The sequence below is a fragment of the Leuciscus leuciscus genome (genome assembly GCF_965113295.1).
Source record: "Leuciscus leuciscus genome assembly, chromosome: 17".
NCBI classification, from domain to species: domain Eukaryota; kingdom Metazoa; phylum Chordata; class Actinopteri; order Cypriniformes; family Leuciscidae; genus Leuciscus; species Leuciscus leuciscus.
In genome coordinates this window covers 28,759,055-28,774,915 of record NC_138741.1, presented here as the reverse complement: position 1 = coordinate 28,774,915, position 15,861 = coordinate 28,759,055, and the positions used below count along the sequence as shown (strand labels likewise).

The window sequence follows — 15,861 nt, the reverse complement described above, 5'->3', positions numbered from 1 at the left end:
AACCTGGAAACAAGCGCCACCACTGTGAAGGCTCGATTTATGAATATTAAGTAGGTAACAAGACGTTCGCCGATGATTGGCTAAAGCAACGCTGGAGGACCTAATTAATATTCATGACATAAGCCTTCGCTGTCGTGGGATTCGTCACATCCTGTTCTGTACTATTTTACATAGAGCGATCCGTGTGGACTGTGGTTTTCAACGATCTGAAAATATACATCTATGCAAGGATATATCGACTGTCACTGTCATATTTCTGCCGAGGATTTTGACAGTGTAAGAAAGAAAAAGAGTTGCAATGTTCATAATACTATGGAACTATCTGAGAAGTTCCTTAATGAGTGTGTGTTGTGTTTATTTAGGACATTGATGATGTCATTGGAGAGTCTAAAAAGGTACCTCTTTCAATCTGTATTCTCTGTCAAATCTGATATCCATATTAAGAGTGCAGTAATGTTTGTTTTAATTTTTTAGGCTGGGCTTGTTGCCCTTCTTGCTGTAGCAGAGCATGCTGGTGAATTTGAGAAAATTATACAGCTCTCACAAAGGTATATCTTACATATGATCTTGTGTATTATTTTCAGCAAACTCAATATTAAATGGCTTTAATTTCCTATAGGTTCCCTGGATTCATTATGCCATGTCTTGGAGTTCATCCTGTCCAAGATCCAGCACAACCCAGAGGAGCCGTACCAGAGGTCTGAAACATATGCGTATTAAGATACATTTATTTTATTTACTGTCTTACAGCTGACACAGTTTCCTTATTTTCTGCCCCACAGGATTTAGATGCTGCATTACCGCTGATTGACAAATACAAAGAGCACATTGTGGCTATTGGTGAGGTTAGACATATACTGTATGTCTAACTAGTTGTTATAAGTAGAGAATATAGTTCTGTAAGATTTTAATCCCTTAAAGGTAGGGTAGGCAATTTCAGAGAGGCTAGCAATAGCAAGTTAGCTCTGAAAGCATAAGAACCCACCCACCCTCTCTTCACAGCGTCTCCAAAGCCACACCTCCTTCATAGGCCTGTCGCGATAGTCAATGAATCAATTAATCGCACGATAAAAAAAATGAGCTCGATAATTTTTCCGGCCGCGATAATTCCATTTGCATGCTTGTTTGTTTTCCTCGTCTCTCTCTCTCTACCAAAGAGACTGGATGACCACTCTCGGTTCCTTAGCGTATAGGAGGAGTGTGAACCCTCTTGTCAGTTGCATGGTCTTTGTGTGGGGAGGCGGCGCCGCAGCGCTTGTCAGTCACATGGTCTTTGTATGGGAAAGCGGGACTGCTTGCGGCGACTGCCGGGAGAGAGAGAAGACGCTAGTTGTGAGTTGGAGGGGAAAAAAAAGGAAAAGATGGAATTGGTTTCAAAGCGAAACGCGACAGCGAGCCCGATCTCATGAAAATGCGTATCTATACCACGAATGTTATTTCTCGTGCCATTTATACGCCAAAAATAGTTTTTGCGTGCATATGATACGCACTTTATGGCGTGTAATACGCACGCACTCCTCACCCCTAATCCTAACCAAGTATTTTCAGTGCGTAGCATATACACGCAATAAAGTGCGTCTCCGTCTTCCCGACAGTACACAATCACTCGGGCGTTTAGTCGACAAAGTAACTGGAGGACAGTGCAAAATGGTGTGATATGGCCTGTTGAGGCTTTTTTTAATTTGTTTACAAAGGTCCTAACCGCAGTTTAGCCTGTTATGGAATATATCACTATTTATGTCTGAGCCTAATGTTTAATATTTTTTGAAGTGCAATTTTGTTTACATCCATTTTATTTATTGTTTTTGGTATTTATTCAAGTGAATTTTTTTGTTAACAGACACTGAGAGTCCATTGCTTTTATTGTTTTTGGTAGTTTTGTTAATTTTTTGTGGATATTTAAAGTGTTTTCCGATTTCAATGTTTAATATTATTTAGAAATAAAAGTTTATAGATCTTTGGAAAGGTGTACCTGCATTATTATGCCATTATCATTATATTAGATGAAAAATGTCTCAGAGCGACAATATTATCGTTTATCGCAATAATTTCTTGGACAATTTATCGTCTAGCAAAATTTGTTATCGTGACAGGCCTACTCCTTCATGAACGCGTACAGCCAGAGCAAACAAAAACAAACAAAAACGTCACGAGAGAAGGCGTTAAATTACCTCATGTCTCAAAGCACATAACATTACAATAATAATGAACGTAAACAACTTAAAGAGCTAATTGTACCACCTGACTGCTGCAGGTTCATTTTGCTGTTGAAAGTGTTGACATAGAAACGCATAAATGCAAAACTGAGGACGTGAACAGCGGGTTGCCATGTCGTAATTACGGTTATGACACAGCGTGAATGCAGCATAAGCTCGTTGTTTTGGTTCAGGTGGAACTGTAAAAGGCTGCTGTTGTTGCTGTCTGTCTAACTCTGCATAAGCTTTACGAAACGCGCTGATGATGTGTGATGTCTGAGCGAGAAGCAGAGGTATGGAAATAGATATGTTGACAGACAGGTAGGATATCCTATCATTGGATTCGGACCGAATGCAATGATTGGACGAACATCTTTTGGTCCTGAGACTTCCACAAAAGATATATGTACATGTTTTAATATTTAGACCACTTCTATTATTAATTGCTATCTGGATGAGAAGAGAGTTTAGAGTTTTTCAAAAAATTGCACACCCTACCTTTAATTGTCTAAAAAATAGTTTCACCACTGCATAATGCAATGAGCAGTCCAACATTTGTTGGTCAAACTTTTGTTAATGCAGGCAAAAAACAAAGTCTTCCTCCTCCATCAGTGCCTAAATGAACTATTTAGTGTTATGATGTTTTTATACATGTTTAAATGTGTATCATTACATATAGGTCGGCCTGGATTTCACGCCACGTGTAGTCAACAGTGACGCTGGGAAAGACGGACAGAGACAGGTACTCATTCGACAGGCTGAAATCGCGAAACAGTTAAATCTGCCTCTGTAAGTGTCATGCTTCTGGCTTTGTATATTTGTGAACATTAAAAATTACATTATGATCTTTCATATAGAGTTTTGTCTGTTAGGAATGTACACTCAAGATCTGCTGGAAGACCAACCATCCATCTTTTGAAGGAGCTGGGTATTCATACATACCAAAACATGCATGACAAACAGTGCTTGCTTATTCATAAATCTGTTGCTTTTCATGATTTCAATCTTGTCTGTTTTCTATAAGGGGTAGAAAATGCACTTCTTCATGCATTTGACGGAAAACCTTCGGTTGCAATGGAGGGTGTGAAAGCTGGTTATTTTTTCTCAATACCTCCATCCATTGTAAGGAGTGATCAGGTAAATATAACCTACTGTTAAAAGGTTTTGCACGGTGGCCGAGAGAGCTCAATGCGCTGCAACTGAAGAAAACACATGCAAATAGAAAAACATCTTTAGTTTCACAACACATTTGTGCTCCAAATAATCACAACACCATCAAATACAGAAACACACTGCAGAAGTTCACAACACCATCAAATACAGAAACACGCTGAAGATGTGAAACTGATGAAGATGTTTTCTTAATTTGCGGGTGTTTTTTTCTATTTGCATGTGTTTTCTTAAGTTGCATGTGTTTTCTTAAGTGTTTTCTATTGAGCTCTCTCGGCCACCTTAGTTTTGACTCCTCATGCCAATATTTGCAAGCTCTCTTCACAGTATGTGGTCTGCTAATAGACACACACTCCAAATCAAAAGCTTGAACAATGAAGTATAATTGAACAGTAAAAATGAACAGAAATGTAAATATGAGAATTATGTAGTGACCGAAATGTCAAACAAATAAAACAAATTTTTTTTATATTTTTAAATATTTGGGCTTCTTCATTCTCAATCAAATTTGATGAATACATTTTTTTAAGATTTTACTATATATATATATATAATTTATATTTGTCTACAAACTAATTTCAAGCATTTAAGTGAAAGTCTTTATATGAAAATGTTCTTAAGATCTTGTCCAAACGTTTAACTTGTAGTGTTTCTACTGTTTCTATAATTTACAATAACACCTCAGTGCATTTATTAGTCACACATCACATGATATCCACCTTTGATAAGAAGCAGAAGCTGGTGAAGCAGGTTCCTCTGGAGAGCATGTGTTTAGAGACGGACGCTCCTGCGCTGGGACCTGAGAAGCAGGTACGGCAGCTTTTAGTTTTTCTGTTATAAACATGATTTGACGTTTATTTACATCTGTGTTTTTACTCTAGGTGAGGAATGTACCAAGGAACATCAGCATTAGTGCCGAATATATCGCCAAAATCAAAGGAATTCCCTTGGAGAAGGTCATAGAGGTCACTACCCAGAATGCCCTGCACCTGTTCCCCAAATTAAAAACATTTATCAAAGCTTGACATTAATACCGCACCTCGGCAAAGCTGCTTAAAGCTGTCCTTTAAACAAACAAATGTGCATTGTTGTGTAGAAATTAAGATCAAGAAAATATCAAGATTCTTTTTTTTTTTCAGAAGACATTGCTTATTTTCATTTATTTGACTTGATTTATCATTTGGGGTTTTTTGATTCAAAATAGCCTATTGTTCCGATTCGGAGGAATGACTGCAAATGACCGCAGTTTTTTGTTGTTGTTGTGATCTCAAAACAATATTGGATTATTGCTTAAAAGCTGTATTAAAAACAAATACTGTATGTACAGTGGATCTCAAACCTGTTTATGAAGTCATTGAGCAACAAGTTTACCACGAGCTAATGTAAGCATGTGAAGATTTTTTGCAGGATATTTATAGGAGAGTCAAAGACAGCATTGTTCTTTAGGGTAAATAGAAAGAAATGGAAGGCCACAATAAAAGTTAGTGTAATAAAAAAAAGTGAGTGAAAAATAATAATGCAGAACTTGCTTTTACCAGTAGATGGCAGAAAATACAATAATAGTTCCGTCTCTAATCTAAACACTAGGGGGTCTGTAGTCAGGGTTGCCAAGTCTGAGGTTTTCCTGCATAATTGGGCTACTTTTAAACTCTCGCTGCGGATTGATTTTTTCCCCCCACGGGTTAAAGGTTTGACATATATATTATTGCAAAAAATTATATTAGACAAAAAGCTTGTACACATTTTTTTATATATATATTCTACCAGTGATAAAACTGCTAGATGTTAAGTTTTTTGATCACTACAATATAGGACAGTGTTCTTCATTTTGCATAATGAAGACTATAAAATATGGGAATGTCACATTCACAGAGAGGGCTTATATTAAGCCAGGATTGTGCCTTAGTTCAATTAGGGCATTTAAGTAGCTTTTATAAACGTGCATGAGGGAAAAAAAACCATTACTTATGTGCATCTTGATCTACAGTCTATGATCTTGAGACATAACAACAGCACTGACGTATTTTAAGATATGTCACTGCAAGGTGCTTTCAGTTCAACATGTATTTTAGTCTGGGACTAGGTTTAATAAGCCTTGTTTGTGAAACCGGATATTTTTTATGTATGGGAAATGGTCATTGGTCTACTTTTGGCCTAATTTTGATGGGCCTTTGGGCTAGTTTTGTAACGCAGACTTGGCAACCCTGTCCGTAGCGCCACCTGGAGGAAGAAGCGTTTAGTGAATCCGTTTTTGGCTGCTTGTAACATTTGCTGCTGTCTCAAGATCCTCACAGATTAGATCACTGTTTCCACACTGTTTCATTGCATGTCATCGTATGTTTGGACAGCTCACGGAAACTTAATGGAGTTTGAGCATAGTCTAATGTAGTTGTAGCCTATCATAAATGAAGACTTCAGTGAATGTCATTAAGGATTAAGTAAGTCATTAATTAAGTAAGTCGTTTTATTGCTTTAAAAACAGCGATCTTGTAGGCGATCAGAAAGCTTTGTTTGGTCTGTTCACTTCACGCACTAATTTGTTTAATGGAGGTTGAATCTCTGTAGAATTGAACAGGGTTCGTTCTGAATCCAATGGAGAATGCATTTTTAATTTCTGAACTGCTGTAAAGTGTAGTTTATAGGCTATATGTGTATATATTTTATTAAAAATATGAATAAAAAAATATAATAGTATCTCAATATAGCAGTGTTTATATATATATATATATATATATATATATAAATTGTGTATATTAGTCATTTTGTGTTTTGCCATTTTTATTATTTTTTAAGTGTGTCTATATAGTTTTTTGTTGTTATTTTAGTGCTTCAATATAAATTAAACTAGTTTTATGTTTAAGGATTTAGATTGTATCTAAGTTAAAGTTTATTTTTTAACGGAAGCTCTTTTGTGTTTTAAGTAAAGTTTTAGTATATATATATATATATATATATATATATATATATATATATATATATATATATATATCCAAAAGCAATAGTCTGACAGTTCTTCTGCTTTTACAGCTCTGAAAGGTAACAATGGCCGCTGAAATGTTATTAATGAGGGGAATCAACAGGTTCAGAAAAGTTACACTCGGAGGTCAAAAACGAGTCCGTTTTAACACGCCTCACCTGAAAGAACAGGTAAGATTGACAAGCTGCTGTCTGAGTTGAGTTTATATCTGCCATGATTTGAAGTCAACATTTCCAAAGCTTCATCTATTCATCTAAACCAGATTTTTTACTTTGTCCTGCACGCTTGGTTTCAGGAGTATGACAGCCACCGAGATGCCTCCAGCTTTAGTGGCGTTGTTGAATGTGCCAGGGGTCGTGACAGGTATTTGGGGAGATCTGGACACAGGCTATTTGGAGAGATTTGTCCAGCTCAACAGCACGTCTATGGACAGATCTGTTTATTCCATCAAGATAACAGATATTACAGTGGACTGAAAAGAGAAGGTGTCGACACAACCAAAGATGCCAAAACACCTGATTCCAGAAAACATAAGCAAGTGGTACAGCACCCTAAACTGTAAATTCTTGTTAATACACAGCCCTGATTAAAAGTGTTGAAGTTTAAATATTAAGGTCTGATTTACTTTGAGTACTTTAACATTTATGCAGCATTACAATTATAATTTTATCTTAAAGCAGTGACTATAAAACACCTTCTCCAATTATATTTGTTACTGTTGTTTTCTCAGTTAAGTGAGAGTTCCAGAGAGAGAAAAGTGCCAGTCACGAGGCTGGGAAGGCTGGTGAACTTTGGAGGTGAGATAACACCCATTATAGTGTGATTGCTTGTTTAATTGCTCAAAAAAGGCTTTGGCAAACAAGCAAATGCAAAATATTTCATGATTCCCACAGGTTTAGCAGTTGGACTGGGCATTGGAGCCATTGCTGAAGTGGCAAAGAAGAGTCTTGCATCTGGAGGGAAATCAGGTGGGAACATGTGGTTGGACATTATGGTTCAGTAATTGATTGGCTGTGATTTACAAGTTGGGTTATTTTATTCCTCTCTCCGCTTTGGCAGGACAGAAAAAAGCAATTCTGGACTCAAACCCGTTCATATCAGAAGCCAATGCTGAAAGGATTGTTCGGACTCTCTGCAAAGTGAGAGGAGCAGCACTTAAACTAGGACAGATGCTCAGCATTCAGGGTGAGAGATTCCTCCAAACACATCTGTCTGTAGAGATAATGAACATCATTACAAATGTTTTTAATTCAGTGCAAGCTAAATTATTTATTTGAAGTACCCTAGATCAGGCATGTTTCCTCTGAGGTGGCAGTGTCTCCTCAAAGAAATTGGATGAGAAAACAATCGATATTTTAAAAATAAAACAGCGTAAATATAACAAAATACGACATTTAAAAGTGTATGAATCAATTGTTTTTCTAAAGTAACACTGTCCCACAGCGACACCAGCAGGTAAAGTTACAACGGGATGCCAAGTCTATCGCACTATGATTGGAAATGAACAGTTATGATTGGTTCATGTGATTAATCCCGCCTCTTGTTTATGTGTGAGTTCACGAATTGGTCTATATGAACAAAATGAGGCGTTAATAGGAAAACTAATTCAAAAGCCTGAAAACATGATTTTTTTGTGAGCAATTAAAAAAAAAAAAAAAGTAAATTTTTATTTTTTTTAATTAACATTTTTATATTTTATATTAGTGCCTTTAGTTATTTTAGAATAAATGTAAAACTGCGTAATAACACTAACTTGATTAGATTTATGCTTGGTTTTAATAAATAGAACATTAATTACATAGTGTCAAAATACTAAATAGAATTGAATGAAGTTACATTTGATTTACATTTGATATACAATTTATTTATTTTTTTAAAACTGCAAGGACTTTGCCTAATTTTAAAACACCACTGCAATATATATATATATATATATATATATATATATATATTTTTTTTTTATTTTATTTTTTTTTTGAATAAATTCTAGAATAATTTTTTTATTAGAGGTGATTGCCGATCAGGGATCTGAATGGATTTGGTCATTTGACTTCTGATCAGTAAATAGCAACACCCTGGCAACCACACACAACTGTTTAGCATCATAATGGCACCATTCATTTAAATTTAATTTGCCATTACTAATTTATCACAATTATTTAAAAATAGGATGGAATATGTGTTGTCAAATGCTTGTTTTTACCACTTGTTTTCTCTGATTTGGCAACTACCCTTGCCTTTGACCTGTTTGCTATACTGCCACACACAGCAGGGATTATTCCTGCTAAGAATCTGACACAGATGTCATTCTGAAATATCATTACACCCCTTCCCCTCGACACAGTGTATGGCTGTCTGTGTTGCCAACTGCATTCTGTATCTTTCCACTTGTTAAAAAGGAAAGTAGTTCCAGACAGATAGCTGATAAGGTCACATTAAGTCTCTTTTAATCTGTTGTTGTCTTTTAAAAGGGCAGTAATGTATTATGTGCAATGTCATTAAGGTGTATTGTGTGCCATGTCATTGAGGTGAAGGACGCATTTAGCTGGAATATGTCACGACCCAAAATAAGAAAACCAGCTGGCCACAATAACCATGCAAAGCTTTTTTTAGTGCTTCATGCTGTAAAAGTACATGTTCAGAGTTCACCTATAGCATGTTTGCATGATCTGCTACACATTGATCTTTGGTTCTGCTCATCTTTTCTTGTCCATAGACGATGCTTTCATCAACCCTCAGCTTGCAAAGATCTTTGACCGTGTTCGACAGAGCGCCGACTTCATGCCCACCCAGCAAATGATGGTATAGCCTCAAATGTGAGAGTTGAAAACACAAACCGCTTTTACATCTTAAAGTCAGTGTTGGGGATAATGCATTACAAGTAAAGTGAGTTACGTTATAAGATTACATTTTTCAAGTAATAAGTAACAGATTACTTTTAAATTTACAACAAAATATCTGAGTTACTTTTTCAAATACATATAATACAGTATATAACACAAGTTACTGTAGTTTTAAAATGAATGTGAGCATGCATTTACTCATCTCATTTGCACAGAAACATTCACTATTCCTCAAAATGAATAATATACTTTATGTATTTAATCTCACTTTATTAAACAATGTCTTTGCTGCTGACCTTCGATGATCCAATTCAACCACACCAATAAGCAAAAATGACTGTACATAATGTATGTAAAGAGAACTTTGAGAACTTCCTTCTCCTGCGTCATTTCACTAATTACATTATTATTAGGGGTTCAAGCATGAAATGCTGAAACCCTATTGTAATTGTACTGATTTTTATTATTATTATTATTATTATTCTTCTGCCGTAAAACGCATTGTGCAGCCCAAACCGTAACAGCTGGAACCTTGAAACTTGGCCAAATGATAGTGCTCAATTTGGGGAAAACCTATCAAAATATGGCCCAGATTGGCCAATAGGTGGTGCTATAATGACCACATTTACTAAATTGCTCATAACTCCTACATACTTTGTCATAGAGGCTCAAATTTAGCATCACTGTGATCCCTGGCTCCAGACGAACAACCTGGCTATCTCCAAATCGCGATTTGAGCAAAAAAAGAATTTATATGGCCACTTTTGTCCAAAGCCTACTTTGGCAAACTAGTCCCTGGTTTTTGGTCCAATTGGAACCAGACCAGTCTAGGACAATTCTCTGGACTCTCTAGATAAATAATTATCGAAAAAAAGTTGAACTTTTGCATTTGCCTGGCTGTAACAGGGTCATTTAGGAAAGTGGAGGGACAAAAAACACTCAAAAGCCTATACAACCTAAGGGAAAACCTCAAACTTCACAAAAATCGATGAGCATATGTGTCCTAACATGGTGAAGAAGCATGCCAAGTTTCGTGAAGATCGGACAATAGGTGGTGCTATAACTGGCAAAAACGTCTCTTCTTATTAGGGGTTCAAGCATGAAATGCTGAAACCCTATTGTAATTGTACTGATTTTTATTAGGGGTTCAAGCATGAAATGCTGAAACCCTATTGTAATTGTACAGATTTTTATTATTAGGGGTTCAAGCATGAAATGCTGAAACCCTATTGTAATTGTAAGGATTCGTAAAACGCATCGTGCAGGACAAACCGTAAGGCCTAGAGACGTGAAACCTGGCCAGATGGTAGGCCTCAATTTGGGGACAACCTATCAGAGTATGACCCCAATTGGCCCATAGGTGGCGCTACAGCAACCAAAAGTACTAAATCGCTCACAACTCTTAGACCGTTTGTCCCAGGATCAAGTGTCTTATATCGTTGGAATCCTTGGCTCAAGGCGGACAAAATGGCTATCTCCGATTTGGATGTAGGCAGGGAAAATTTTCTGCTATGTCGGATTTTGTCCAAAACCTACTTTTGCGAACTAGTCCCTGGTTTTTGGCCCGATCGGAACCAAACCAGTCTAGGACAATTCTCTGGACTCTCTAGATCAATAATTATCGAAAAAAAGTTGAACTTTTGCATTTGGGTGGCTGTAACAGGGTCATTTAGAAAAGGGGCGTGGCAAAATACACTAAAAAGCCTATAAATCCCAAATGAAAACTCAGAACTTCACAAAAATTGATGAGCATATGTGTCAGAACATGGTGAGGAAGCATGCAGAGTTTCATGGAGATCGGACCATAGGTGGCGCTATAACTGGCAAAAAGCCTTCATTCTTATTAGGGGTTCAAGCATGAAATGCTGAAACCCTATTGTAATTGTAAGGATTCGTAAAACGCATCGTGCAGGACAAACCGTAAGGCCTAGAGACGTGAAACCTGGCCAGATGGTAGGCCTCAATTTGGGGACAACCTATCAGAGTATGACCCCAATTGGCCCATAGGTGGCGCTACAGCAACCAAAAGTACTAAATCGCTCATAACTCTTTGACCGTTTGTCCCAGGATCAAGTGTCTTATATCGTTGGAATCCTTGGCTCAAGGCGGACAAAATGGCTATCTCCGATTTGGATGTAGGCAGGGAAAATTTTCTGCTATGTCGGATTTTGTCCAAAACCTACTTTTGCGAACTAGTCCCTGGTTTTTGGCCCGATCGGAACCAAACCAGTCTAGGACAATTCTCTGGACTCTCTAGATCAATAATTATCGAAAAAAAGTTGAACTTTTGCATTTGGCTGGCTGTAACAGGGCCATTTAGAAAAGGGGCGTGGCAAAATACACTAAAAAGCCTATAAATCCCAAATGAAAACTCAGAACTTCACAAAAATTGATGAGCATATGTGTCAGAACATGGTGAGGAAGCATGCAGAGTTTCATGGAGATCGGACCATAGGTGGCGCTATAACTGGCAAAAAGCCTTCATTCTTATTAGGGGTTCAAGCATGAAATGCTGAAACCCTATTGTAATTGTAAGGATTCGTAAAACGCATCGTGCAGGACAAACCGTAAGGCCTAGAGACGTGAAACCTGGCCAGATGGTAGGCCTCAATTTGGGGACAACCTATCAGAGTATGACCCCAATTGGCCCATAGGTGGCGCTACAGCAACCAAAAGTACTAAATCGCTCACAACTCTTAGACCGTTTGTCCCAGGATCAAGTGTCTTATATCGTTGGAATCCTTGGCTCAAGGCGGACAAAATGGCTATCTCCGATTTGGATGTAGGCAGGGAAAATTTTCTGCTATGTCGGATTTTGTCCAAAACCTACTTTTGCGAACTAGTCCCTGGTTTTTGGCCCGATCGGAACCAAACCAGTCTAGGACAATTCTCTGGACTCTCTAGATCAATAATTATCGAAAAAAAGTTGAACTTTTGCATTTGGCTGGCTGTAACAGGGTCATTTAGAAAAGGGGCGTGGCAAAATACACTAAAAAGCCTATAAATCCCAAATGAAAACTCAGAACTTCACAAAAATTGATGAGCATATGTGTCAGAACATGGTGAGGAAGCATGCAGAGTTTCATGGAGATCGGACCATAGGTGGCGCTATAACTTGCAAAAAGCCTTCATTCTTATTAGGGGTTCAAGCATGAAATGCTGAAACCCTATTGTAATTGTAAGGATTCGTAAAACGCATCGTGCAGGACAAACCGTAAGGCCTAGAGACGTGAAACCTGGCCAGATGGTAGGCCTCAATTTGGGGACAACCTATCAGAGTATGACCCCAATTGGCCCATAGGTGGCGCTACAGCAACCAAAAGTACTAAATCGCTCACAACTCTTAGACCGTTTGTCCCAGGATCAAGTGTCTTATATCGTTGGAATCCTTGGCTCAAGGCGGACAAAATGGCTATCTCCGATTTGGATGTAGGCAGGGAAAATTTTCTGCTATGTCGGATTTTGTCCAAAACCTACTTTTGCGAACTAGTCCCTGGTTTTTGGCCCGATCGGAACCAAACCAGTCTAGGACAATTCTCTGGACTCTCTAGATCAATAATTATCGAAAAAAAGTTGAACTTTTGCATTTGGGTGGCTGTAACAGGGTCATTTAGAAAAGGGGCGTGGCAAAATACACTAAAAAGCCTATAAATCCCAAATGAAAACTCAGAACTTCACAAAAATTGATGAGCATATGTGTCAGAACATGGTGAGGAAGCATGCAGAGTTTCATGGAGATCGGACCATAGGTGGCGCTATAACTGGCAAAAAGCCTTCATTCTTATTAGGGGTTCAAGCATGAAATGCTGAAACCCTATTGTAATTGTAAGGATTCGTAAAACGCATCGTGCAGGACAAACCGTAAGGCCTAGAGACGTGAAACCTGGCCAGATGGTAGGCCTCAATTTGGGGACAACCTATCAGAGTATGACCCCAATTGGCCCATAGGTGGCGCTACAGCAACCAAAAGTACTAAATCGCTCACAACTCTTAGACCGTTTGTCCCAGGATCAAGTGTCTTATATCGTTGGAATCCTTGGCTCAAGGCGGACAAAATGGCTATCTCCGATTTGGATGTAGGCAGGGAAAATTTTCTGCTATGTCGGATTTTGTCCAAAACCTACTTTTGCGAACTAGTCCCTGGTTTTTGGCCCGATCGGAACCAAACCAGTCTAGGACAATTCTCTGGACTCTCTAGATCAATAATTATCGAAAAAAAGTTGAACTTTTGCATTTGGCTGGCTGTAACAGGGTCATTTAGAAAAGGGGCGTGGCAAAATACACTAAAAAGCCTATAAATCCCAAATGAAAACTCAGAACTTCACAAAAATTGATGAGCATATGTGTCAGAACATGGTGAGGAAGCATGCAGAGTTTCATGGAGATCGGACCATAGGTGGCGCTATAACTTGCAAAAAGCCTTCATTCTTATTAGGGGTTCAAGCATGAAATGCTGAAACCCTATTGTAATTGTAAGGATTCGTAAAACGCATCGTGCAGGACAAACCGTAAGGCCTAGAGACGTGAAACCTGGCCAGATGGTAGGCCTCAATTTGGGGACAACCTATCAGAGTATGACCCCAATTGGCCCATAGGTGGCGCTACAGCAACCAAAAGTACTAAATCGCTCACAACTCTTAGACCGTTTGTCCCAGGATCAAGTGTCTTATATCGTTGGAATCCTTGGCTCAAGGCGGACAAAATGGCTATCTCCGATTTGGATGTAGGCAGGGAAAATTTTCTGCTATGTCGGATTTTGTCCAAAACCTACTTTTGCGAACTAGTCCCTGGTTTTTGGCCCGATCGGAACCAAACCAGTCTAGGACAATTCTCTGGACTCTCTAGATCAATAATTATCGAAAAAAAGTTGAACTTTTGCATTTGGGTGGCTGTAACAGGGTCATTTAGAAAAGGGGCGTGGCAAAATACACTAAAAAGCCTATAAATCCCAAATGAAAACTCAGAACTTCACAAAAATTGATGAGCATATGTGTCAGAACATGGTGAGGAAGCATGCAGAGTTTCATGGAGATCGGACCATAGGTGGCGCTATAACTGGCAAAAAGCCTTCATTCTTATTAGGGGTTCAAGCATGAAATGCTGAAACCCTATTGTAATTGTAAGGATTCGTAAAACGCATCGTGCAGGACAAACCGTAAGGCCTAGAGACGTGAAACCTGGCCAGATGGTAGGCCTCAATTTGGGGACAACCTATCAGAGTATGACCCCAATTGGCCCATAGGTGGCGCTACAGCAACCAAAAGTACTAAATCGCTCACAACTCTTAGACCGTTTGTCCCAGGATCAAGTGTCTTATATCGTTGGAATCCTTGGCTCAAGGCGGACAAAATGGCTATCTCCGATTTGGATGTAGGCAGGGAAAATTTTCTGCTATGTCGGATTTTGTCCAAAACCTACTTTTGCGAACTAGTCCCTGGTTTTTGGCCCGATCGGAACCAAACCAGTCTAGGACAATTCTCTGGACTCTCTAGATCAATAATTATCGAAAAAAAGTTGAACTTTTGCATTTGGCTGGCTGTAACAGGGTCATTTAGAAAAGGGGCGTGGCAAAATACACTAAAAAGCCTATAAATCCCAAATGAAAACTCAGAACTTCACAAAAATTGATGAGCATATGTGTCAGAACATGGTGAGGAAGCATGCAGAGTTTCATGGAGATCGGACCATAGGTGGCGCTATAACTTGCAAAAAGCCTTCATTCTTATTAGGGGTTCAAGCATGAAATGCTGAAACCCTATTGTAATTGTAAGGATTCGTAAAACGCATCGTGCAGGACAAACCGTAAGGCCTAGAGACGTGAAACCTGGCCAGATGGTAGGCCTCAATTTGGGGACAACCTATCAGAGTATGACCCCAATTGGCCCATAGGTGGCGCTACAGCAACCAAAAGTACTAAATCGCTCACAACTCTTAGACCGTTTGTCCCAGGATCAAGTGTCTTATATCGTTGGAATCCTTGGCTCAAGGCGGACAAAATGGCTATCTCCGATTTGGATGTAGGCAGGGAAAATTTTCTGCTATGTCGGATTTTGTCCAAAACCTACTTTTGCGAACTAGTCCCTGGTTTTTGGCCCGATCGGAACCAAACCAGTCTAGGACAATTCTCTGGACTCTCTAGATCAATAATTATCGAAAAAAAGTTGAACTTTTGCATTTGGGTGGCTGTAACAGGGTCATTTAGAAAAGGGGCGTGGCAAAATACACTAAAAAGCCTATAAATCCCAAATGAAAACTCAGAACTTCACAAAAATTGATGAGCATATGTGTCAGAACATGGTGAGGAAGCATGCAGAGTTTCATGGAGATCGGACCATAGGTGGCGCTATAACTGGCAAAAAGCCTTCATTCTTATTAGGGGTTCAAGCATGAAATGCTGAAACCCTATTGTAATTGTAAGGATTCGTAAAACGCATCGTGCAGGACAAACCGTAAGGCCTAGAGACGTGAAACCTGGCCAGATGGTAGGCCTCAATTTGGGGACAACCTATCAGAGTATGACCCCAATTGGCCCATAGGTGGCGCTACAGCAACCAAAAGTACTAAATCGCTCATAACTCTTTGACCGTTTGTCCCAGGATCAAGTGTCTTATATCGTTGGAATCCTTGGCTCAAGGCGGACAAAATGGCTATCTCCGATTTGGATGTAGGCAGGGAA

The 15,861-nt window shown here is 38.7% G+C and overlaps 2 protein-coding genes across 5 annotated transcripts in view; both read left to right on the top strand.

Annotated features, from left to right (window-relative positions):
- The first annotated feature begins 120 nt into the window (after positions 1–120).
- Positions 121–4,691, top strand: LOC309479115 (putative deoxyribonuclease TATDN3). 3 transcript variants are annotated; one of them, XM_082143000.1, is made up of 10 exons: positions 121–276; positions 363–395; positions 475–548; positions 620–698; positions 783–845; positions 2,875–2,984; positions 3,068–3,123; positions 3,220–3,332; positions 4,101–4,175; positions 4,247–4,691. In XM_082143000.1, exons 1-10 carry the CDS (start codon positions 223–225, stop codon positions 4,388–4,390), a joined length of 801 nt encoding a protein of 266 aa, XP_081999126.1. In that variant the 5' UTR covers positions 121–222; the 3' UTR covers positions 4,391–4,691. The 3 variants fall into 3 exon arrangements, with proteins under 3 accessions (XP_081999126.1, XP_081999124.1, XP_081999125.1); XM_082142998.1 differs by having other exon boundaries at positions 4,095–4,175; XM_082142999.1 differs by having other exon boundaries at positions 122–276; positions 4,098–4,175.
- Positions 4,692–5,151: 460 nt separating this feature from the next.
- Positions 5,152–15,861, top strand: part of coq8ab (coenzyme Q8A-b) — a 189,921-nt gene continuing 179,211 nt past the window's right edge. Inside the window, exons 1-7 of one of the 2 annotated variants that reach the window (XM_082142980.1) lie at positions 5,152–5,807; positions 6,393–6,512; positions 6,638–6,883; positions 7,073–7,139; positions 7,236–7,310; positions 7,402–7,527; positions 9,059–9,144. In XM_082142980.1, the coding sequence (XP_081999106.1) occupies positions 6,408–6,512; positions 6,638–6,883; positions 7,073–7,139; positions 7,236–7,310; positions 7,402–7,527; positions 9,059–9,144 (705 nt within the window). In that variant the 5' untranslated portion in view covers positions 5,152–5,807; positions 6,393–6,407. The remainder of the gene's footprint in view (positions 5,808–6,392; positions 6,513–6,637; positions 6,884–7,072; positions 7,140–7,235; positions 7,311–7,401; positions 7,528–9,058; positions 9,145–15,861) is intronic. The other variant, XM_082142979.1, reaches the window with a different exon arrangement.

Excerpts from the sequence above, each read along its gene's own strand:
- LOC309479115 (XM_082142998.1), top strand. The coding sequence starts at position 223 with ATGCAAGGATATATCGACTGTCACTGTCATATTTCTGCCGAGGATTTT. Across the intron at positions 277-362 it reads CTGCCGAGGATTTTGACAGT|GACATTGATGATGTCATTGG; the intron begins GTAAGAAAGAAA and ends GTGTTTATTTAG. Across the intron at positions 549-619 it reads ATTATACAGCTCTCACAAAG|GTTCCCTGGATTCATTATGC; the intron begins GTATATCTTACA and ends AATTTCCTATAG.